Source organism: Macaca nemestrina, chromosome 13 (genome assembly GCF_043159975.1).
Source record: "Macaca nemestrina isolate mMacNem1 chromosome 13, mMacNem.hap1, whole genome shotgun sequence".
In the NCBI taxonomy this organism is placed as follows: Eukaryota; Metazoa; Chordata; class Mammalia; order Primates; family Cercopithecidae; genus Macaca; species Macaca nemestrina.
The window spans coordinates 73,571,102-73,595,048 of record NC_092137.1 but is presented as its reverse complement, the minus strand read 5'-3'; the positions used below and the strand labels follow the sequence as shown (position 1 = coordinate 73,595,048).

The 23,947-nt window shown below is 53.2% G+C and overlaps 1 protein-coding gene across 2 annotated transcripts in view; it reads left to right on the top strand.

Moving 5' to 3' along the window:
• The window catches only part of LOC105465266 (F-box protein 41), a 31,204-nt gene extending 7,289 nt beyond the window's left edge, over window positions 1-23,915 (top strand). The window contains exons 2-13 of one of the 2 annotated variants that reach the window (XM_071076912.1): window positions 8,633-9,675; window positions 12,055-12,280; window positions 12,769-12,842; window positions 13,094-13,452; window positions 14,214-14,455; window positions 14,679-14,794; window positions 14,910-15,062; window positions 15,403-15,498; window positions 17,853-17,971; window positions 18,164-18,322; window positions 19,316-19,431; window positions 19,545-23,915. In XM_071076912.1, the coding sequence (XP_070933013.1) occupies window positions 8,771-9,675; window positions 12,055-12,280; window positions 12,769-12,842; window positions 13,094-13,452; window positions 14,214-14,455; window positions 14,679-14,794; window positions 14,910-15,062; window positions 15,403-15,498; window positions 17,853-17,971; window positions 18,164-18,322; window positions 19,316-19,431; window positions 19,545-19,607 (2,628 nt within the window). In that variant the 5' untranslated portion in view covers window positions 8,633-8,770 and the 3' untranslated portion in view covers window positions 19,608-23,915. The remainder of the gene's footprint in view (window positions 1-8,632; window positions 9,676-12,054; window positions 12,281-12,768; window positions 12,843-13,093; window positions 13,453-14,213; window positions 14,456-14,678; window positions 14,795-14,909; window positions 15,063-15,402; window positions 15,499-17,852; window positions 17,972-18,163; window positions 18,323-19,315; window positions 19,432-19,544) is intronic. The other variant, XM_011713602.3, reaches the window with a different exon arrangement.
• The last annotated feature ends 32 nt before the right edge of the window (window positions 23,916-23,947 follow it).

Genomic DNA, 23,947 nt, shown 5'->3' with positions numbered 1-23,947 from the left:
GGAAAGTAGGCTTGAGATAGGCATTTCAGATACGAGGAGCATCACAGGTCTGGAGGCATGGTCAGGCCAAAAAAGGAAGCAAGTCTTAGGACTGCAGAGGTTGCTGATTTGGGAAGACTAGAATGCAAAGGAAAATCTCCAGCTGTTCTGTCCTGGTGCTCATCGTACAGACTTGTGATAAAATTTGAACACTTCTGTTTTCCTTTTTCCTCTGTCCTGCCTCCCCCTGACTTTATTGCCCTCTCGCCTGTATTCAAGCAAAGCTTCAGGTGCATGCTTAGGAGGTGCATAAATCTAGACAAAAATTTTCCTAAGATTTGTAGTCATTTCTCAGCTCCAGCAGATGGAGGGCAACTGTGAGGAGGGCTGGTCTGGGGTGAAGAGGCACTTGTACCCCAGAAGTCCCTCTCCTCCTCCACCTTACACATCCATCCACAGGCTGACACCCCCAGACTTTCGCCTTCCCCTACTCTCTGGCAGCCTGGCTAGCAGGATGCTGTGAGGCAAAAAGGGGCACTTCAAAAGTATATGGTGAGAGAGAGCAGGGTGGGGAGAAGGCTGGCTACTTCTGGGGCCCTGAAAGATGCCCCCCACAGGAAGGACCAGCACTTAGTTAGGATGAACAGATACACACAGATGCCCTGACACCAGGCTCACCATACATTATAGAATATCCTTGTTCTTGAACAGTTCTGTATGTATGTGAACTCTAGAATATCTCTGGTCACTTTGCCAACTTTTTCAGTTTTGTCTATAGTTATTAGTCTATTCAAGTTTTCTACTGCTTCTTGAGTCAATTTTGATAATATATATTTTCCTAGAAAAGCATTCAGTTCACCCAGATTTTCAAAGATTTGGGCCAAGAGTTGTACCTGGTAGTAATTTAAGAAAATCTTCTCTGTGCCAGCAGTTATCTCTCTTTTTTTTCCCCATGTGTTATATATAAATGCATTCTCTCTCTCTCTCTCTATTTCTCTCTCTCTCTCTCTCTATTTCTCTCTCTCTCTCTCTCTCTCTCTCTCTCTCTCTCTCCCTCCCTCCCTCCCTCTCTCTCTCTCAGAATAGATTTGCCAGAGACCTAATTATTTTGCTGGTCTTTTCAAAGAACCATCTTTTGGATTTACTTCTCAAGGCTACATTTTGGGTTTTAATATACCTAAAGGATGGTGTTGTTGGAACAATTACTACACACCATTTTTTTTTCTTCTTTTGAGACGGAGTTTTGCTGTTGTTGCCCAGGCTGGTGTGCAATGACGCAATGGCTTACGGCAGCCTCCACCTCCTGGGTTCAAGCGATTATCCTGCCTCAGCATCCTGAGTAGCTGGGATTACAGTCACCTGCCGCGACGACTGTCTAATTTTTGTATTTTTAGTAGAGACGGGGTTTCACCCTGTTGGCCAGGCTGGTCTCAAACTCCTGACCTCAGGTGATCCACCCGCCTTGGCCTCCCAAAGGGCTGAGATTACAGACATGAGCCACTGCACCCAGCCTACTACATATCATTTTTTTAAAAAAAGAAAGTTAAGTCTTGGCCAGGTGTGGTGGCTCACGCCTGTAATCCTAGCACTTTGGGAGGCTGAGGCAGGTGGATCAGGAGTTCGAGACCAGCCTGGTCAACATGGTAAAACCCCCTCTCTACTAAAAACACAAAAATTAGCTGGGCCTGGTGGCACACACCTGTAATCCCAGCTACTCGAGAGGCTGAGGCAGGAGAATTCACTTGAACCCAGGGGGCAGAGGTTGTAGTGAGCTGAGATCACACCACTTCACTCTAACCTGGGAGACAGAGTGAAACTCTGTCCAAAAAGAAAAAAAGGAAGTTAAGTCTTGTCTCATATATACTAAGGTATTTATGGATGAAATAATATGATATTTAGGATTTGCTCAAAATTATCCAATAGTGGGGGCAGGGCAAGTGTGAAGCAGGGAAGTAGTGTGCAGATGAAAAATAATTGGCCATGAGTTGAGAATTCTTGAAGCTGGATGATGGGTACCTAGGAGTTCATCATAATACTCTATTTTTGAACATGTATGAAAACGTCTATAATGGAAAGTTGGTTTTTAAAAATTCCTGTCACACCATGCACACCAAAAATTTCTAGCTGGGTTATAAAATGCAAATGGACCAGGTGTGGTGGCTCACACTTGTAATCCCAGCACTTTGGCAGGTCGAGGTGGGCAGATCACCTGAGGTCAAGAGTTCAAGACCAGCCTGGCCAACATGGTGAAATGCCGTCTCTACTGAAAATACAAAAATTAGCCGGGTATGGTGGTGGGTGCTTGTAATCCCAGCTATGCGGGAGGCTGAGGCACAAGAATCACTTGAACCCAGGAGGTGGAGGTTGCAGTGACCCAAGATCACCACACCACTGCACTCCAACCTGGGCAACAGAGCAAAACTCTGTCTGAAAAAAAAAGAAAAGCAATCCAAATGTAGGCCAGATGCAGTGGTTCAGGCCTATAATCCCAGCAGTTTGGGAGGTTGAGGTGAGTGGATCATTTGAGCCTAGCACTTTCTGACCAGCCTGGACAACAAAGTGAGACGCTGTCTCTCTCTTTTTTTTTTTTTTTAATTATACTTTAAGTTCTAGGGTACATGTGCACAACATGCAGGCTTGTTACATATGTATACATGTGACATGTTGGTGTGCTGCACCCATTAACTCGTCATTTACATTAGGTATATCTCCTAATGCTATCCCTCCCCACTCCCAACCCTGTCTCTTAAAAAAAAAAAAAAAATCCAAAAGGAAACATACAGCCTAAAGTATTTATATACTCCCAAGTCATTGTTAGTTTATGGTATTATGGTTATTTGTTTAAAGTCCTTAATTCTAAAAAATATTCTGGAATTTTAAAAAAGGAAATCACAAGTATCGAAATAAAACATATGTAACTGTTTATAATCTTTGGGTAGGGAGAGATTTCCTAAGCATAAAAACAAAATCCGATTTTACTGCGGCATAATTCAAAACTTTAGTATATCAATAAAGACCATAAACAAAAGTAAAAGCCAATCAACATACTTGAGAAAAATATTTGCAGTATATAAATGACAAAGGATCAATAATATTAAAAGCTTTTGTAAATCGATAAGAAAATATGAATGTTAAGTATGAAAATGAGTGAAGTAGTGCACAGGCAAGTTACCAAAGAGATAGAAATGGCCAGTATATGTGTGAAAAAATGTCCAGCCATCACAGTTAAGGACATGGAAGTGAAACAGCCAGGCCACTTTTCAGTTTCAAATTGGTAAGAGCACAGAGGCCAGATCGTGAAGCTGGAGAGTTTGGCTGCAGTTGGTAGTGGATGGGGGTCCCCTTGAAGGAGTCTGAGCAGAGGAATCCGATGCATTTACAGATGGAATAGAGCTGCAGGACTGAAGGCTGAGCCAGCAGTCTAGATGTGATGAGGTTGTGGCCTAGAAGAGTACAAAGCATGAGAAAAGAACAGTTGGGTTGAAAGCACTTGGAAGGAAAAACCAGTAGGTCTTGATGGTTAGCAGAGAGAAAAATCAAGATGGTCAGTGGCATGGCTGGGAGGACAGTGACACCAAAGGAAACAGGGGTGCTGGTAGTAAGTGAGGAGAAGTCTGGGATTTGCTTTTGAAACTGTGGGCCATTGTATTAGTCTGGAGTCTCATTACTAGAGACTGGCAACTGACGCAAATGATTAAAGCTACAAAAACATTTGCAGCCCTTCTCAATGGTCAAGTCGTGGGTTAGAGCTTCAGGCACGTCTGGATGTGGATGTTCAAATATCATCAGGGGTCCTTTACTTCTTTTGTCTCAAAGAGAGGACAAAAATGGCCACAAGATGCTCCAGGCTCACATCCTACCAACTGAGCACAGCTCTTGAAGTGCCTGTATCGGCCCAGATTGAGAAATGAGTCCATTACTGACCGGACCACTGTGATTCTAATGGAACAGACTGAGGTCATGTGTGTTCCCTGGGAGCCAATGGATGTGGTCAGCCCTACCCAAATCTATTCAAAGTGCAGGGAATGGTTCTCAAAGGAAAAATTGGGGATCAATTCACAATAAAGAGGGATCAGAGCCAGGCAGTAAAAACAATAAAAGTGGCCGGGCGCGGTGGCTCAAGCCTGTAATCCCAGCACTTTGGGAGGCCGAGACGGGTGGATCACGAGGTCAGGAGATCGAGACCATCCTGGCTGACACGGTGAAACCCCGTCTCTACTAAAAAATACAAAAAATTAGCCGGGCGAGGTGGTGGGCGCCTGTAGTCCCAGCTACTCGGGAGGCTGAGGCAGGAGAATGGCGTGAACCCGGGAGGCGGAGCTTGCAGTGAGCTGAGATCCAGTCACTGCACTCCAGCCTGGGCGGCAGAGCCAGACTCCGTCTAAAAAAAAAAAAAAAAAAAAAAAAAAAAAACAATAAAAGTGCACTGTATTTCACTTCTTAGATGTCCAAGATCAACATAGACCCCCTTTACTGTGTAATTTCAAAAAATATTTTCATGTTTATCATAATGCAACTATCCCTCATCAATCTTAAAGCATAGTTATCCCACTTCTGGGAGGAGACATTCCAAGTTTTCACTCAGTTACCATATCTATCCCCAATTCAACATCTTGGCAATGGCAAGGGGCTGTTTGGTTAGGTACTAAGCTCATGGTCTTTCCATTTGAGGCCCAACTACAATGATGGAGAGAAAATTGTATAGCTGAAAGGAGGAAAAACCCTCCTAGTTGAAGAGGGGGGTGAGGAAAAAACCTGGTCTGTGGTCCACATGCTTGACTGAATGGTGAGGAAGAGGTTCCCTGGTGCACCAACCTCACTGCTCTGATTTCGCTGTCTCTGTGAGAGGAGCACTGAGGGATGCAGGTTTGGGGAGGTTCAGGGCAACCATAGGGGCTGAGCAATCCTTTGGTTTGTGGAGGCTTTCTGGCAATACAATTCCCTTAATCTCCGGGAGGCTTTTCAGTCAGTTTGCATTTGGTTATCCCCAGAGCTATTAACCAAAGCTAGAGACCTCTATGAAAGTTATGATTCTTAGCCGGGCGCAGTGGCTCACGCCTGTAATCCCAGCACTTTGGGAGGCTGAGGCGGGCAGATCACGAGGTCAGGAGATCAAGGCCATCCTGGCTAACACAATGAAACCCCATCTCTACTAAAAATACAAAAAAATTAGCTGGGCATGGTTTTGGGCACCTGTAGTCCCAGCTACTCAGTAGGCTGAGGCAGGAGAATGGCATGAACCCGGGAGGTGGAGGTTGCAGTGAGCCGAGATCATGCCACTGCACTCCAGCCTGGGTGACAGAGTGAGACTCCATCTCAAAAAAAAAAGAAAGTTAAAGAAAGTTATGAATCTTGAATGAAGTCCCTGGTGGTGGTATAGAAGGAGGGTAAGGGTTATCCCTTAGCAACAGGCCCCAGTGTTCTGCCCATCCCAGGAGCCCTTGGTTCTGCAGCCTCTAGCTGGGCCTCTACCACAGGGCAATGCAAACTCCTAGTCTGGGGTGGGAGGCGGGAGGTTATCTGCCTCTTCTCACTCAAGCTTCATCCCAATGGAAGGCTGTTTATAATGGAAGCTTCTGTCCAGCTGGAGGGGGCACAGCAGGAGAGGTTCAGCAGGGCCCGAGGAGTTGAGTACCTGTCAGGCCCCAGGCTTGTCTCCCTCTTAGTTCCCAGCCTCTTTGTCTTCGCTTGAGCTGCCTTTAGCTAGCTCTTTTTTTTTTTTTTTTTTTTTTTTTTTTGAGACGGAGTCTCGCGCTGTCACCCAGGCTGGAGTGCAGTGGCCGGATCTCAGCTCACTGCAAGCTCCGCCTCCCGGGTTCACGCCATTCTCCTGCCTCCGCCTCCCGAGTAGCTGGGACTACAGGCGTCCGCCACCTCGGCCGGCTAGTTTTTTGTATTTTTTAGTAGAGACGGGGTTTCACCGTGTTAACCAGGATGGTCTCGATCTCCTGACCTTGTGATCCGCCCGTCTCGGCCTCCCAAAGTGCTGGGATTACAGGCTTGAGCCACCGCGCCCGGCCAGAACTAGCTCTTAATTATCTGACTCTCAGCCATGTTGAATTACTGGCCGCGAGCAGAAAGGGCCTCTCTGGGCAAGCCCAGATTTTCTTCCTTTCTGCTTTCAGATGGGCTCCTTTCAGCCAGAGTGTGTCTCTTGCTTGTTGGACCTTACTGAGGCCATTGGAAAGACACTCCCAACATCCTGACATTTTTCTCCAAATCCCCTAATGTTCCAGCCATGGTAGGTACATGGCCTGAGCTCCAGGGATGGTGGGAGACAGTTTCATCATCTGCTTTGCTGCTGCTCTATTCACCAACCTGTGAGTGGGGAATGGGGGAAGTAGTGCCAGCTTATGCCCCCCTGCTTAGTTCAGCTAATTTCTTTTGTGGGTCTATGAAAACTTTCCATCTCTGATTCTAATTTCTTGGTTAGGATGTTTTCTGGGTGCAAGTAACACAGAACCAGCTGTAACTAGCTTAAGCAAAAAAGGGAAATAGGGGCTGGGTGCAGTAGCTCACACCTGTAATCCCAACACTTTCAAAGGCTGAGGCAGGTGGATCACTTGAGGCCAGGAGTTCGAGACTAGCCTGGCCACCATGGTGAAATCCTGTCTCTACTAAAAATACAACAGTTAGCTGGGCGTGGTGGCACATGCCTGTAGTCCCAGCTACTTGGGACTCCTGAGGCAGGAGAATCGCTTGAACTTCAGAGGGGGAGGTTGTAGTGAGCTGAGACTGCACGACTGCATTCTAGCCCGGGTGAAAGAGTGAGACTCCATCTCATAAAAAAGGGGGTGGCGGTGCAGAATTGATTAGTTTGTGTAACTGAACAGGCCAGGCTCTCAAACAGTGTCTGTGAGGAATGTCTTTCTCCATCTAAGTTTTGCTTCTTTGGGTTGGCTTCATTCCCAGGTGTCTCCTCCCAAAAGGAGAAAGGATGGCCCCAGCAGCACCGGCCTTCTCCATCAGCTTAGAAACCTGATCCCAAAGACAATGCTTTCCCTCAGTCATTCTAGAACAGTCCTGGGGCTCACTGGCTCAACTTTGGTGCTCCATGTTTACCCCAGGACTGGGGATTTGCCAGGTCTATGTCACATCCCCAAGACCATGTGGACTGAGAAAGTGGGGAAGGATGGTTCCCTATGGTCAAAGCAGGGTGCTGTTACCAGGAGGAGGACTGGATGCTGGGCTGGCAAAGGGAACAGACATCCACCCATACATCCTGTGGAAATGCCAGAAGGCAACAGAACTCTGCGGCAGGTCAGGATGGAGAAGTAGAGCTTACAGGTGCGAGTAAACCTGTGGGAGGGAAGCCGACTGCCTTCCTGGGGGGAGGATAGAGATGGAGGGCTCCAGAGGCAGACCTCAGGGAATGAGGACGTTTAGGAAGGCAGCAAGAACAGGAAGTTGCAGAACCCATGGGAAAATCCAGACCGGAAAGCTCATGGCAGCCTGTGAAGATGGAGGGGTCAACAGTATCAGCCATGGGACTAAGTCGGGTTGATGACAACTGGCTTAACTGATCAGCAGGTGGTCTGTGACCTTGATCACAGGGCAGTGGAAGCCTGATTGCAGACAGTTAGAAAGAGGATGGCAGTGAGGAATGGGATGGAGACCCCACGAGGTAGGAGAAGGGTGACAGGAAGCCAGATCTGGAGGGGCAGCAGGAGTTGACGGTGAGGAGGGTTGGAATGCCAGAATTGGTGGGGGGATGGAGGGACCTTGTGCCAAAAGGGGTGTGGGGAGGACGGATAATAAAGCCCTTGGGGTAAAGGTGGGGCAGGGACACTTACTGGAAGCCTACCTCACCTTTTCTAGGTCTGAGAAAAAGACCTAAGGGCTTGGAGTGATAGGGATAGGAGGATGTGGTGCAGAAGTCGGGACAAAACAAACAGTGACACAAGTGATGTCATTAGGTAGAGTGATGTTTTGGTTACTGAAACATGGTACCAATAGTTCCAGCCTGTGTGAGGGTGCAGTCTGCAAAAACTGAAAATAAGCATCTTCTTTCCAAGGATTTTTACACTCATCTTAAGTATACAGCTTGATGATTATTTACATATGTACACAACTCTATAACCACCACCCAGAGCAGATATAGAACATTCTCCGCATCACATAAAGCTGCCTCCTGCCCCTTCCCAGTCCATGTAGCCCCCAGCTGGGGACCTCTATGCTGACTTCATCATCAATTGTGTCTGTTCTTGAACTCCATCTCTCTGGCATTCTACAGCATGCACTCTTTGGTCTGGCTTCTTTCATGCAACATAATATTGGATGGACTCATCCACGTCACTGTGTGTACCAATAGTTTCTTTTCTTATTGCTGGGTAGATTCCATCATTAATATGCTACAGTTTAACCATTCTACCATTGATGGGCACTTGGGTCGTTTCCAGGTTGGAACCATTATAAATAAAAGTAATTACGAGCCAGCCCCTTTAAAAACAGATTATCTCATTCTCTCGCTCTCTCTCTCTCTTGCACATATACAGGCCCTCGCACAGGTGCCAGAGCAGGCCAGCCTCCTCTGGGAGGTCGCCCCTTGCCCCTCGATGCTGTTTCCTCATGGCTGGGGGATGAGGGCTCGGGACTGGGAGCCGGGGTGGGCGCAGTGATACCCTCTTCCTAAGACTCATCGCGTCTCTTCCAGCCTCCTCGCCCCGGGCCGCGGGCGCCCTGAGCCTTCCTGACCCCGCAGGGGGCCTGGCCCGCGGTCCCCCATGAGCGCGCCCGGCTGACCGGCGGGGCGGCCGCGGTGGAGCCCGCGTGCCGCGGGGGCGGCGGGGCCATGGCCTCGCTGGACCTGCCGTACCGCTGCCCCCGCTGCGGGGAGCACAAGCGCTTCCGCAGCCTGTCGTCGCTGCGCGCGCACCTGGAGTACAGCCACACCTACGAGACGCTCTACATCCTCTCCAAGACCAACAGCATTTGCGACGGCGCCGCCGCTGCAGCGGCCGCCGCGGCGGCCGCCTCGGGCTTCCCGCTGGCGCCCGAGCCCGCCGCCCTGCTGGCCGTGCCCGGCGCCCGGCGCGAGGTCTTCGAGAGCACGTCCTTCCAGGGCAAGGAGCAGGCGGCCGGGCCGTCGCCCGCGGCGCCGCACCTGCTGCACCACCACCACCACCACGCGCCCCTCGCACACTTCCCCGGCGACCTGGTGCCCGCCAGCCTGCCCTGCGAGGAGTTGGCCGAGCCGGGCCTCGTGCCCGCCGCTGCCGCTCGCTATGCGCTGCGCGAGATCGAGATCCCGCTGGGGGAGCTGTTCGCCCGCAAGTCCGTGGCGTCCTCAGCGTGCTCGACGCCGCCGCCTGGGCCTGGCCCCGGCCCTTGCCCCGGGCCTGCCTCCGCTTCGCCCGCGTCCCCCTCACCTGCCGATGTGGCCTACGAAGAGGGCCTGGCGCGCCTCAAGATCCGCGCGCTGGAGAAGCTGGAGGTGGACCGGCGGCTGGAGCGCCTGAGCGAGGAGGTGGAGCAGAAGATCGCGGGCCAGGTGGGCCGGCTGCAGGCCGAGCTGGAGCGCAAGGCGGCGGAGCTGGAGACTGCGCGGCAGGAGAGTGCGAGGCTTGGGCGCGAGAAGGAGGAGCTGGAGGAGCGCGCGTCTGAGCTCTCCCGCCAGGTGGACGTGAGCGTAGAGCTTCTGGCCTCACTCAAGCAGGACCTGGTGCACAAGGAACAGGAGCTGAGCCGCAAGCAGCAGTGAGTAGACCCTCGGGGCCCTGTGGGTGGTTGTGCCTGTGCGGGTCACTGTGCCGCCGCCACTACCACCGTGGGCGTGCCTGAGTGTGTCTGTATGTGGCCATGGCTTTGTAATAGAGGATCTGTGGCCAGTAGCATGCATGTGGGGCCAAGAGTGTCATGATGATGTGTGTTTGGTACTGTGAGGACATGGCAGTGTGACCCTGTGCCTCTTTGTGAAGACTGCCTTTCTTCTCTGTCCTAGACAAGCCAACTCCTGCATTTTGGCACCAGATCCTCTTCTCTTTTGTCTACCCAAAGACATAGCTCAACTCTCCCCTCTCCCATCATCAGATTTTCTGTTTCTGCATATTTCTTTTCTTTTTCTTTTTCTTTTTTTTTTTTTTGTGACAGAGTCTTGCTCTGTTGCCCAGGCTGGAGTGCAGTGGCGTGATCTCGCCTCACTGCAGCCTCCGCCTCCTGGGTTCACGCCATTCTGCCTCAGCCTCCCGAGTAGCTGGGACTACAGGCGCCCGCCACCACCCCCGGCTAATTTTTTGTATATACATATATATATATATTTTTTTTTTAGTAGAGACGGGGTTTCACCATTTTAGTCAGGATGGTCTCCATCTCCTGACCTCGTCATCAGCCCTCCTCGGCCTCCCAAAGTGCTGGGATTACAGGCGTGAGCCACCGCGCCCAGCCTGTTTCTGCATATTTCTAAAAGCATACAGAATGTTATTTCTTTCATCTACCACAACCCTCTTCCCTTTAAGCTACTGCTCCTTTTCTCTCCTTACAGAAAACTCCTTGTATTTGTTTATACTTCTTGTCTCCAATTTCTTTCCTCACTTTCTCTCTTGAACCCAGGCTGATCGGGTTTCCACCTCTACCAGGGTCCCCATGTCACCAGTGACCTTTCTGTTGCTAAGGCCTAGCCATGGTCTTACTTGCCCCATTGGTGGCATTTGACATAGCTGATCCCTGACATGCCTTCTTCCCTTGGCTTCCAGGACACTCTTGGGATTTCCTTCTATCTGTGTCAGTCTTCTTCATTTCTCTGGTCTTTAAATGTAGGATTATGAACTACAGATGACCCCTGACTTACGATGGTTTGACACAATTTTTAGATTTTCCGATGCTACAAAAGCATCACGCAGTCCGTAGAAACTGTACTGTGTGAAAATGAAAAACAGTATGTACAACCATACTGTTTCTTTAGTACAGTATTCAATAAATTACATGAGATCAACACTTTTTTTTATAAAATAGACTTTGTGTTCAGTGATTTTGTCCAACTGTAGGCTAATAGAAGTGCTCTGAGCACATTTAAGGCAAGCCAGGCTAAGCACTGGTGTTCAGTAGGGTAAGTGCATTAAATGCATTTTTGACTGATGATATTTTCAACTTACAATGGGCTGACGGGGATGTATCCCCATTGTAAGCCAAGGACCATTTGTATATAGATGTTATTTATGTGTCCCCATTGTGATGTAAACTCCATAAAGGCAGGAGTTGTTCACTGCTATTTCCCCAATACCTAGAACAGTGCCTGGCACCTAGAGGGTGCTCAATAAATGTTGAATGGATGCACAAACAACCGGGAATGCATTTGGGAGTAAGTACACACGTGATTCTAAGTGTGCCATGTGTTCATGCAGCTCCTAGAAGTTGGTGCAAACTATCAGTATGCTTCCACATTTGAGTGTATTCCTCTGTGGGGTGATGTGACTTAGCGTGTATTTTTGAAGGTTCTTGAAAGTATGTTTGACTGTGTCGGTGGTACTATGCCTCCATGGTTCTTTGCGTGTCTCACACGTGAGCACATGCCCGAGCTGGAAAATGATGTGAGTACACGAACATGAATGTGTGGGGCTGTGCCTGGGGCTGTGTAATGGGCCTCTGTGTGGGGATATGTGACATGGCTGGTGGCTCTAAGTATGTGCCTAGGAGTGTTCTGTGTTGGGATGCTGGGTATTGAAGGCCATGCACATGTGACTGAACATGTCTGTGTTTCTGTATGAGAGAGATGTGTCTGGTTATGGCATATGAATGTACATGGGGTACATGTGTGGGGATGTGTGTGTGCCTCGAGTGGTTGTGTGGGACTGAGTATGCCTGAGTATTTCTGTGGAGAGTGGGGTGTGTAGTATTTCTGTGGAGAGCAGGGTCTGGGGCCGGGTGGGTGGGGTGTGAGTGTGTGGCTCGGAGTGCATGCATGCATTTCTGTATGTATCATCGTGCGGGGCTAGGCCTGTTCTGCAGGAACCCATGTGACCGTTAGCAGACACCGCAGGCAGCTGTGCCGGTGTCTCCCCGCACTGGCCAGGCTCTCCTCCAGAGGGTGGGTGGGCAGGCAGGCTGAGGCTCTGGGGTAAGAGACTGCTCTGGGCCCAGGGAGGTGGTGCAGATCGACCAGTTCCTGAAGGAGACAGCGGCGCGGGAGGCCAGCGCCAAGCTGCGGCTGCAGCAGTTCATTGAGGAACTCCTTGAGCGGGCTGACCGTGCCGAGCGACAGCTGCAGGTCATCAGCAGCAGCTGTGGCAGCACGCCCAGTGCCAGCCTGGGCCGTGGAGGTGGGGGCGGTGGTGCTGGCCCCAATGCCCGGGGCCCAGGCAGAATGGTGAGTGCCCACCTGCTTTCTCTCCTCTACCTGCACACCTGGTCCCCCACAACCTCACCTTTCACGTGGCTGGATATCTCTCCATGATGCCCCATTCGCCCCTTCTTTGGCTTTTCCCCCACGAGCAGATGCCAGGAATGGGGAGACCCTCTGATTGGGCAGGAGTGCCAGTGCCAGCCCCCGAGGCTGTAGTGAGATATGATTCAGTGACCCCAGTCCTCAGGGGCTATCTCTGCCCATCCCTGCAAATGAGATTCCAGGAGCCACAAGCTGGGGTCCGGGGTGTTGGGTGGCTGTGGGGAGGGGCTGGTGAACCTGCCTCTCTGGGCTGTCTGTCTGTCCATTTGTCCATCTTTCCCAACTGTTTTCCCTTCTCTCTCCTCTCCCCCATTTCCTCTCCATCTTTTTCCCTGTTTCCCCTGCTATTCCTGCTCATCCTCTTGCCTCCTCCGCCCCTCTCCTTTACCTCCTGCTCTGGGGGCCCACAGCGAGAACACCACGCGGGCCCGGCCGTGCCTAGCACATATGCAGTGTCACGGCATGGCTCCTCTCCCAGCACAGGGTAAGCCTTGGGCCCAGCCCACCCCATACAGCCCACCCTCGCCCTGGAAAGATCCGCTGACTTGTCTGGGGCTTGTGTCATCCTCCTGTCCCTAACCCCCCGGGTCACGTGTGTCTGCCTTTCCACACCCAGAGGGGGCTTTTGGAAAGCAGTGTGGGTGGGTTGCCCTCAGCCGACGGTAGGGGCAGGGTGGGGAGTTTGGGCAGGCCTGGTGCCTCTCACCCCTTACTGTGTGATCCACCCTGCCCCAGGGCCTCCAGCCGTGTGCCAGCCGCATCCCAGAGCTCAGGCTGCTATGACAGTGACAGTCTGGAGCTGCCCAGGCCGGAGGAGGGGGCCCCTGAGGACAGTGGCCCTGGGGGCTTGGGCACACGGGCCCAGGCTACCAACGGGGGCTCAGAGCGGTCCCAGCCCCCTCGCAGCTCAGGCCTGCGGCGCCAGGCCATCCAGAACTGGCAGCGCAGACCCCGCCGACACAGCACTGAGGGGGAAGAGGGTGACGTCTCTGACGTTGGCTCCCGAACCACTGAGTCAGAGGCTGAGGGCCCGTTGGATGCGCCCCGCCCCGGGCCTGCTATGGCTGGGCCATTGAGCAGCTGCCGGCTCTCAGGTAGGTCCCGGAAGGGTTGGCAGGGGGACACAGGTCTGAGGCAGTGAATCTCCTGGGCTCCTGCACCCCCCTTCCCTTTCCCCAGACTTGCCCACCCCTCCTACATAGCACCCTTTAAGCCTAGGGCAGGAACTCTTGTGACAGGGCAGGGCTGCAGCGGCACAAGTATGCTCAGATTGTCTGATGCACAAGGATGCCACATCCGGGGGACGGGGGGGTCCATTCACGTGGTGGGCTCATCAACATTTATAGGACAGCAGTTGATTGTTGCCTCCCAACTCTGAAGCCCCTGGTGCAGTGGGGGAGAGGCCTCCCACCATATTCACAGAAGGCCCCACACATATGTGGGTGGGTTGGGAGGTGAGAGGGCTAGGCTAGGGTCAGGCTTGTAGCTGTACCCCATGTTCTGGGTAGCCCCATGCCCACCTTCTGTTTCCAGAGGCCCAGTTTATACTGCAGCACCCCCCAACCCCTTTCCCTCTCCAAATCTGATATGTTGCCTCATGTAGGGGGTGAGTTTGAATGATATATAACCTTAAAAAGAAAGTTTACACAAGGGATGCCTTTTTGTAAATTGTAAAACTGGAGATGGGGTACCGCAAAGGACAGGGATGCAGAGGCCCCTTTTCCTTCCTCCCTAGGCCCTGGTACCACAGCATGCCCATTGCTCTGCAGCTCCTACCCTGCCCCAGCTCCCCACACACATCCCCACACCAGCCTTGACCCTCCACGCTCACTTTTGAAACCCTTGTATTCTGCAGCCCGCCCTGAGGGAGGCAGTGGACGGGGTCGGCGAGCAGAGAGGGGCAGCCCCTCACGCTCCAATGAGGTCATCAGCCCAGAGATCCTGAAGATGCGAGCCGCCCTCTTCTGCATCTTCACCTACCTGGACACGCGCACACTGCTGCACGCCGCTGAGGTTTGCCGGGACTGGTGCTTCGTGGCCCGCCACCCTGCAGTCTGGACAAGGGTGCTGCTTGAGAATGCCCGTGTCTGCTCCAAGGTGCCTGCCCCTGCCTGCCTTCTATGCCCTGCTGTGAACCCACCTTTCCCCGTGGGTAGAATCTGGCCCCTGAAGGTCTGGTCCTTGCAACCCTTACAACACTGTAGCGCCAACCTGGCTTCCCTGAAATGCTCTCATGCAGCCTCCTATCCGGGGCTGGCCCACCTCCAGCCAACCAAGTGCAGACCCCTTCATCTCCAAATACTCTTCCCCTCCCCCACAGTTCCTGGCAATGCTGGCTCAGTGGTGCACCCAGGCCCACTCTCTGACGCTGCAGAACTTGAAGCCCCGGCAGCGGGGAAAGAAGGAGAGCAAGGAGGAGTATGCCCGTAGCACCCGGTGAGGCCTGCAGTGGGTGGGTGCTGGGTGCTGTTGGGCCACAGACCTGGAATTAAGTAAGGATGTTTCCCAGAGGAGGAGGTGGCCAGCTCTCTGACCTCTTGGTCATCTCCAGGGGCTGCTTGGAAGCTGGGCTGGAGTCCCTGCTGAAGGCAGCTGGGGGGAACCTGCTGATCCTGCGCATCTCCCACTGTCCAAACATCCTCACCGACCGCTCGCTCTGGCTGGCCAGTTGCTACTGCCGTGCCCTGCAGGCTGTCACCTACAGGTGGGTCAACCGACTAGAAGCATAGCCTGTTCCCTCTAGGCCGAGGGTCCCACGGGATCCCTAGGTGCTGCATAGCTTCCCCCAGGGTTCTCAAGCAAAGGGTTCCAAGAACTCTATGGCTGAAGGGAAGGAAGCTTTGGCAAGAGCAGAGGCCACCAAGAGTGGGCAACTCCAGCTTTGTCTTGTATCTTTTCATTTTCTCTCTCTCTCTTTTTTTAATAGAAACGGGGGCTCACCGTATTGCCCAAGCTGGTCTAGAACTCCTGGGCTCAGGTGATCCCCAACCCCAGCCTTGACCTCCCAAAGTCTTGGGATTACCAGCAGCTTTGTCTTTTCACAGGAGTGCCACAGACCCTGTGGGCCATGAGGTCATTTGGGCCCTGGGCGCAGGCTGCAGAGAGATCGTCTCCCTCCAAGTGGCACCACTTCACCCCTGGTGAGCCCTGGCAGGTTTGGGGGATGGGAGGGGAACACAGTTGGGCCTGGTCTGGGGCTGAGGACTGAGCGGATCTGAGCCCATTCCACAAGCTATCAGGACAGATTAACACACATTAATCTGTCCATTGAGGCATTAGGAGCAGGGCTTTAAAATCAGACCTGGTTGATTACAGTGACTTACACCTGTAATCCCAGTACTTTGAGAGGCCAGTTTGGGCGGATCACCTGAGGTCTGGAGTTCGAGACCAGCCTGACCAACATGGAGAAACCCTGTCTCTACTAAAAATACAAAATTAGGCGAGCGTGGTGGTGCATGCCTGTAATCCCAGCTACTCAAAAGGCTGAGGCAGGAGACTCACTTGAATCTGGGAGGCGGAGGTTGCGGTGAGCCGAGATTGTGCCATTGCACTCCAGCCTGAGCAACAAGAGCGAAACTCTGTCTCAAAAATAAATAATTAAATAAATAAATAAATAAGTAAATGAAATCAGACCTGGGGTCATGTCCTGGCTTACTGGCAGTGCCACCTTGGGAATCCCAATTGTGTCTTAGTTTCTCAAACTGCAAAGTAAAGGTGGTACTAGGAACTATGGACCTTATTAGGGCTGTTGCTGGCCCAAATGAGATCAGGTACACAAAGCCTGCAGGGTCTACAGTAATTGTTCAGTAAACACCAGCTAAAAACCACCAGCTTTGTTTGACATATGAAAGGTGGTTCAGGGAGGTCAGTGTATGAAAGAGCTGGTCGTTGGAGAATCCAGGTTATGAAATCATTTCTCACTCTGCTTGGAGTTCCTCTAACACACCAGGCTCCTTTGCTCCTCTCCACGCGACAGCTCCTCCCAGCCATCCAGTGTGCCTTCTGTAACACCCTGGGTAGAGCGTGTCACTGGTCCCCTGCCTCAATCCCCACTGCATTTTGCCCTGATCCCTCTGTCATCTACTTTGCAATAATTTCTTTTTTTTTTTTTTTCTTTTGTGAGATGGAGTCTCGCTCTGTCACCCAGGCTGGAGTGCAGTGGCCAGATCTCAGCTCACTGCAAGCTCCGCCTCCCGGGTTTACGCCATTCTCCTGCCTCAGCCTCCCAAGTAGCTGGGACTACAGGCATGGGCCACCACGCCTGGCTAATTTTTTTATTTGTAGTAAAGACGGGCTTTCACCATGTCGGCCAGGCTGATCTCAAACTCCTGGCCCCAGGTGATCTGCCCGCCTCGGCCTCCCAAAGTGCTGGGATTACAGACATGAGCCACCACACCCAGCCCTACTTTGCAATAATTTCTTGATATTTCGATCTCCTACACTAGGCAGGTGGTTCTCAAGGCAGAATCTAGGAATGTCCATTTCTGTATCCCTGGTATCAAGTACATAATAGATGCCAGCCAGAGAGATGTCTGTTGCCTGGGCAAATGATGAGGGATGAAGTGTTCAGGGAAATGGCGTTTGGTGTGAATGGAAAGGAAAGTTGGGGCAATCAGGAAGGGCCTTGCTAAGGAATTTAGGTTTTTTGCATTTTATCTAGAAAGTATTGGAAGCCATTTGGGGGGATTTTAGATTTTAAGAAAGGGATTAAGATCAGACTGGTAATGTTCTATGCCCCTCACCACTTTCCTGCCACCAAAGAGACTGTCCACTCTTTGAGGGCAGGGACCATGTCTATGTTGTCAGCACTGCACCCCAGGGCCTAGCTCAGTTATTGTTGACTTGATAACCACTTGCTGAATGGCGGAGTGAGTGGCTGTAGGAATGAAGGGCTCCCTGTCTACAGTGTGGAGGATGAGATGGCAGGGAGACTAGTGTTAACCCAGAGAATGCCAATGGTGGTCTGAACTGTGGGTTCAAGAGTAGTTAAGGCCGGGCACAGTGGCTTACACCTGTAATCCCAGCACTTTGGGAGGCCGAGGCGGTGGATCACTTGAGGCCAGGAATTTGAGACCAGCCTGGCCAACATGGTGAAACCCCCTCTCTACTAAAAGTACAAGAAAATGAGCCAGGCATGGTGGCGCATGCCTGTAGTCCCAGCTACTTGGGAGGCTGAGGCAGGAGAATCGCTTGAACTCAGGAGGCAGAGGTTGCAGTGAGCCGAAATTGCACCCCTGCACTCCTGCCTGGGTGGTAGAATGAGTCCCTGTCTTAAAAGAAAAAAGAAAAAAGAGTGCTTGGGAATCAGAATCTGCAGGACTTGGTGGATGAGATGAGGGCAGAGGAGTCAGGGATGATCCCGGTTTTCTGACTTGACCAGCTGGGTTGTTGGAGGAACGCTTGCCTGAATCAGGGAGGGGTCCCACAGGAGGAGCATGCTGGGGTGTCAGGCATCCAAAGACCTCCCTGACAGCTCCCCCTTCCCGTTCTCCAGCCAGCAGCCCACGCGCTTCAGTAACCGCTGCCTGCAGATGATTGGTCGCTGTTGGCCCCACCTGCGGGCCCTGGGGGTCGGGGGTGCCGGCTGTGGGGTGCAGGGCCTGGCATCACTTGGTGAGTCTTTCCTTGGACTGGGGTGGCGGGTAGTAAGAAGCAGGCATGGGTGCAGTGCTGCCCAGTGAAATCCCACAGGGGCCTGGGGCTGCAGCCTGGGTGGTGGCAGGTGGAAGAGTGGTGGCCAGGGTGCTGGCTGCAGGGGTGACCTGGGGGGTTTGTCAGCAGGATCCCCCTTCTTCCTCTTCCTAGCGAGAAACTGCATGCGGCTGCAGGTCCTGGAGCTTGACCATGTGTCAGAGATCACCCAGGAGGTGGCGGCAGAGGTCTGCCGGGAAGGCCTGAAGGGATTGGAGATGCTGGTGCTCACAGCGACTCCCGTCACCCCTAAGGCCCTGCTGCATTTCAACAGTGAGCAATGGGGAATGCGGGGCAGGGTATGACTATCACCTGCCACGGGGCTCTGTCAGCAGGTAGCCTAACTATCACTGGGGCAGATGGATCAGGGCCTCCAGCCAAGGGCAAAGGCAGGGGGACAGGTTAAGAGCACTGGTTCTGGAGCTTGACTGACCTAGGTCCCAGGTCTGGCTCTGCTACTTATTAGCTGAGTGATGTTGGGCACGTTACTATACCTCTCTGAGTCCTGTATTCCCATCTTCTAAGTTGACTTTCTAGGATGGGTGAGAGGATTAAATGGGATATGTGAAAGCTCCCCCCACCCCCCGCCCCAGGACAGTTCTCAGGGTGAAGACTCCTCTCTCCCTGGACTCCAGATCATACCTCCTTGGCTTCCACACCTTTCTCAAACCACCCACCCCACTCTCAGTCACTACTCCACCTGCACTGAGGACCCTCTTTCCAAGACCTTCTTCCCCCTTCAGCCACATGGCACGCCCTGGACTTTATCACCAGAACTAACTGCTCAGCCTCCAGAATCATGACCTCTAGGCCCTTCTCAGCCATCTGATCTTCCTCCACCTCCCCCGACTTCACGCCATATCCAGTTCCTTAAGCCGTCTGTTCTCAAGTGTTTGTCCCACCTCCCCCTCCTTTGTGCTTGAGCCTGGATCCGCGAGCCTCACCTCAGCCACTCTGTTCCTTGTCATTCATCCCCAAATGCCCAGACCATGGTATAGCTGCTCCCTGTGTCAGGGAAGTTCCTAGAGGCCTTGGACAACTGGCGGCTGCCCACTCACCCTCCCAGAGGCCACTGCAGCCTCTCCTGTCCCTCAGCCCCACCTACCTCTCCCCGCATCTTGTCGCAAGCCCCCAGGTGGCATGGGTCCTGTGTCGTGTTCCCGGTGGCTGGCACCTGATTGTCTGATTTCATTAATTAGTGAGAGGAGAGGAGGCAGCTCCACAGCCCAGGCCAAACACGCCCCTGCCTTGCCCACCTTTTCTCAGGCATCTGCCGGAACCTCAAGTCGATTGTGGTCCAGATTGGGATTGCGGATTATTTCAAAGAGCCCAGCAGCCCTGAGGCCCAAAAGCTGTTTGAGGACATGGTGACAAAACTCCAGGTGAGGGGTCGGCTCTGAGGCTGTCCAAGACCCCAAGTGGCATCCCTGAACTGGGGCTGGTGACCTGGGTGAGTGTGGCAGGAGGGAGAACTAACCCAGGGTTCGGTCCGCAGGCCCTGCGACGGAGGCCCGGCTTCTCTAAGATTCTGCACATCAAGGTGGAAGGCGGCTGCTAACCCGGGTAGGGGGCGGCAGGGCCCCTGCCAGCCCCATATCAGGGCACTCTCTTTGGACCTCAGAGGGACCCTGGTTTGGACTAGACCTTTGGAGGCCAAGTGTTATCCTTGGCTTCTGGAGGGGGACTGACAAATCTCCTGTCCTCCTCCTGGAGCAGCGGAGCAACAGGCCTGACCCAGGGCACTGCTTCCCTAGTACAGGGGCTTGGACAGAAGCTGCCCTCCGACCCCGACCCTACCCCGGCTGGAGCAGCCTCTGGCACAGCCATTGAGGAGCTGTCACCACCAGCGCCTGGTGTCATCATCACCTGGAGGATCTGCAATAACCACCCAGTGGCTCCTCAGCTGTTCTGGCCGGCCTCTCCTTCCTGAGGCCCAGCCTCCTGGTCAGGAGTCTCTGGGGCCCCAGGCCAGCGGGGGCTCCACAGGGCAGCTCAGACTTGGCAAGGAGGACTCTTCTCCCCAACCCTGCCCCAGCCTTCTGGGGGCACCCCTTCAGACAGCCTGCCTAGGCTCTGGATCCACATTTTCTGGGGATACCACAGGCAGACCTAGGAACCTGGGCACGTGGTCAGCCAAAAGCTGGGGGCAGCAGTACAGTGGGGTAGTGGGGGTGGGTTTGGAAAGGAAACAGTCACCCAGAACTTCTCTCCAGGATGAGACCACCCTTCCACGGTAGGGGATTGCCAGGGGGAGGAAACTTATTTATTGCTGTAAGACAAGACCCCTCCTCCCAACCCCACACCCCACCGCATACCAGAGCTAAATTCAAAGCTGAAAGGCACACGTTTTTATACCTACATTCATTCCTGAGGGACCCTCCAGAGGGTCAAGGTCCCAGCCCCAGGCAGCCCTGTCACAGTGAGAAGTACTTCCTGTCCTCAAAGAATTTCCTTCTAATCCAGGTGCTTGGGCAGGAACCTGATGGCCTTCGGGTCACCAAGGCTGTCTGGGAGGGAGGCACGGGCCGCCCTCTGTGCTGAGGCTGTGGAGGAAGCCAGGAGGAGGGTGGCTTGCTTTGCTTCCTTGTCTAATTAGCTTGCTTGAAGATGTAGCCTTGGCAGGGAGCCAGACCCATGGGGCCAAGGAAGAGGAAGAGCATCCTCAACAGACTCACTCCCTCTTCCTCGGTCTCCACGGGCCCCATGGGCTGAGGGCTGCATTGGGGTCTTCTGCCTAGGGGAAGTGCTGGACCTGGGCTGGAGCCACTTGGCTTAGAAGCCACAGGATTCCAGTGGGGCTTTTCACTGGCCTTTGCAGTCCCCAAAGGATCAGGTCTCAGAACCAAGGCTCCAAAGGCTTGAGGTCTCCCCAGTTCCTCCTCTCAGAACTCCCATAGTGGCTCAGAGGCCGGGGGTCCTACCAACTTTCATTTGGAAAGTTCTTTCAAACATCTAAACTAGATCTATCTTAGGGTTTCTTTCTCTCCTAGATAGGATCAGCTCCCAGCCCTAGCCATTAGGCTGCTGGTCCTGGCTGGGGATGGGGTCCCCTCGTTACCCAGTCCTTCCCAGGAACCCAACTCCCTAACGCAACCTGGCTTGGACATGAAGACCCAGCCCTCGGTTACCTTGTAAAGAGTCCTCCAGAGCTGGGATCCCACGGACGCAGCAGCACACCCAGCTCCCATGGCGTCACTCCCTAGCTCTGTCCCAGATCTTGCTATCATTGTTGACTTTTCCTCCTGTGGCTTGTTCTGTCCCTGCCCTTTGAAAATCTAAAATACCAAGGGTGTCATGCTGGCAACTCCCTGCCCAGTCCTGCACGAAGCCTTGGCTGTGTGTGGCACTCCCTGCCCCTACCCCAGAGCAGCTGGCTCCATTGGCTTCTCCCTGCACCAGCCCTGTCCTCAGGGGTCAGGAAAAAGCAGCACGGCTTTCTTTCCTCTCCTCCAGAGGCCTGGAAGGGAGGTGGAGGCCCACTAAGGGCCTGGATACCTTGGATTTGTTGGTCCTGCCTCGCCAACTGCACCCTGCAGCTCCTGCTCCCTGTGACCCCAGAACCAGAGGTGCTGCCTTCCCTGTCTCCTGGACAAAGCACAAAGGGATGCCCTGCTTGGCTTCAGCCTGCCCAACTGAGGGATTTTCTCTGTCCCAGGGACCTTCCATCCCTGAATACAAGGCTCTGGGCAACTTCTCTCCGGGTGGTACACAATAGAATGCCTGGCATTAGCCCTGGGAAAGGAGGTTGGGGCATATGGGCAGCGAGCTAGGGGGGAGAAAGGTGGTGCTGAAAGGCCAGACGCTAGTTGCAGTTTCACTCATTCATTCATTCGTGCAACAGTACCGAGCACCACCAGCACTGGAGGCAGAGGGATGAACAAGATACCCTTCTGCCTGGGGGACGTCCACTTCCCACGGATTTGGCTATTTCCAGGAAAGCCCCTCAGTCCTCCACCTTGTTCTGGCTGTGTGTGAAGGATGTGTGTGAGCAGGCCCAATCCTTTGCAGCAGGAATGAGAGGTCAGAGTATCCCACTGCACACGCACCCCCGGGCTGACAGACTTGTGCCCCCCAGCCTTCATGCATGCCTGAGCACTGGCAGCTTTGCAGCCCCTGCCCCACTAGCCCCTTGACGCTCTTCTTTTGTTCTCCCCTTGGGGATGAGCCCTGCTGCTGAGTAGGGAGCTTTTGCTTGCTGGGAGGCTCTATGCATTGATTTCTTTGGCAACCATACAGCTAGGGCTGAGGATGGGAACAAGGACAGAGGGCCTGGCTATCCCCAGAAGCATTTCATCCATCTTTACCCACCCAAAGGGATCCCTCCACATCTCATACCCAGTAAGATGCAAGAAAGGAATATCTGAGAGCAAGCAGCCCTGCTCCAGGGGACCCAGGTATGTGTAGAGGCCCAGTGGGGGTGGCCACTTGGTGTTTCTACCACCCCCTGCCATCCAGTCTGGCTCCAGTGCCTACCTGGGAGGTTGGTGTACTTGGCTTAAGTACTTCATGCTTTATTTAGGCTGCTTCCCCACAGCACCGACAGGAAATGAAGATGCACTTACATGCATCCCTGCGGGAATAAAGAGTGGGTGGGCTGCCCAGCACCACGGCCTTTCCCCAGCCAGGAGAGACCACCTAAGGATCAAGGCAGCTCCTGTTTTCTTGGTCCTGTGACACTCGAGTCTGAGCCAGCCCCTCAGGAATTGCCTCGAAAGGGGGAAAAAAAAAAAAAAAAAAAAAAAAAGGGCCTCCTTCCCAAGGCCTCCTACTCCAAGGTTTGGCTCCATCCCTTGCCTTTGGGTCCTGCCTATTACCCTGGTCCTGGTCTCTAATCTTTGGGGCCACAGGTGGGGAGTCACCTGGGCCCCAATCCCTCTAAGGCGCTAAGTTGAAGGAGGCCTTCCCAGAGTGACTATTGGTGCCAAAGTCCCAGTTCCTGTTGGACTTGGGGTAAAAACAGGAGAGAGAGTGAGTGGGTATATGGCCCAAGTGCCCAGAGAAGTTAACTCGAACCCATGGGACATGTCCCAGCCTGTCAGTCCCTGATGAGTGTAACTTCCTTCCCCGGGGGGCCTGGTCCTCCTCTCTACCCCAGTGGCCATGCTTTCTCACCCAGCCTTGTGCCCGGCCTGCATTTCTGTATATATTGCTGTGTATTGTGTGTATGTATGTATTCCTGGACAAGTGTGTTCATCTGCAGCCCTTGCCTGAGGATAAGGTTTAGGATTGGGTAAAGATCAGAATACCAGGGCCAGCTAAGGCAACGATTCCCTCCCCAACCCCTTGGGACCTCAGCCAGTCCCAAGGCTGCCCTGACAATCAGGCAGGCTCCCCACCATGAGACTAAGCCTCCTCTGCCACTGCCAGCATGGGCCAAGGGAGGCTTGGCCTTGGGCTTGCCAGCCTCAGCTCTGCCCTGGCAAGGGTCTTGTATCCAGGGCAGAGGCCTGAGGTGACCCAGGCTTGCATTGTGGCTGATGCCAGCAGGCTTGGTTCTAGTGGGCACCACTGGTGGGTGACCTCCATAACTGGCCCTTAGGCCCTGCCTTCCTGCACAGCTAGGCTATAATGGGCCTGAGCGTGAGAGGGTAGCTTCCCCAGCCCCAAGCACAGGCAGAGGGGTGGAAAGCAATTTTTGGTTTTATTTTTGTTTCTGAAGTGGTGCCTGTACCTCCAGCCCCCAGGGGGCCTTTCCTGGCCACACTTCTCTGCCCCACCCAGGCATCGCCATCCCAGCACTTTGCTCCATGTCACCCATAAGATGCCCTTTGCTGAATGTACCTGAGTGTATGTATTTAAAAGGACTCACATGGGCATCAGAGAATTTATGGCTCTGTATCCAATAAAAAAGATGGTGAAACTGGTATATCTGCCCCAGAGAAGTAAATGGTATTGTGG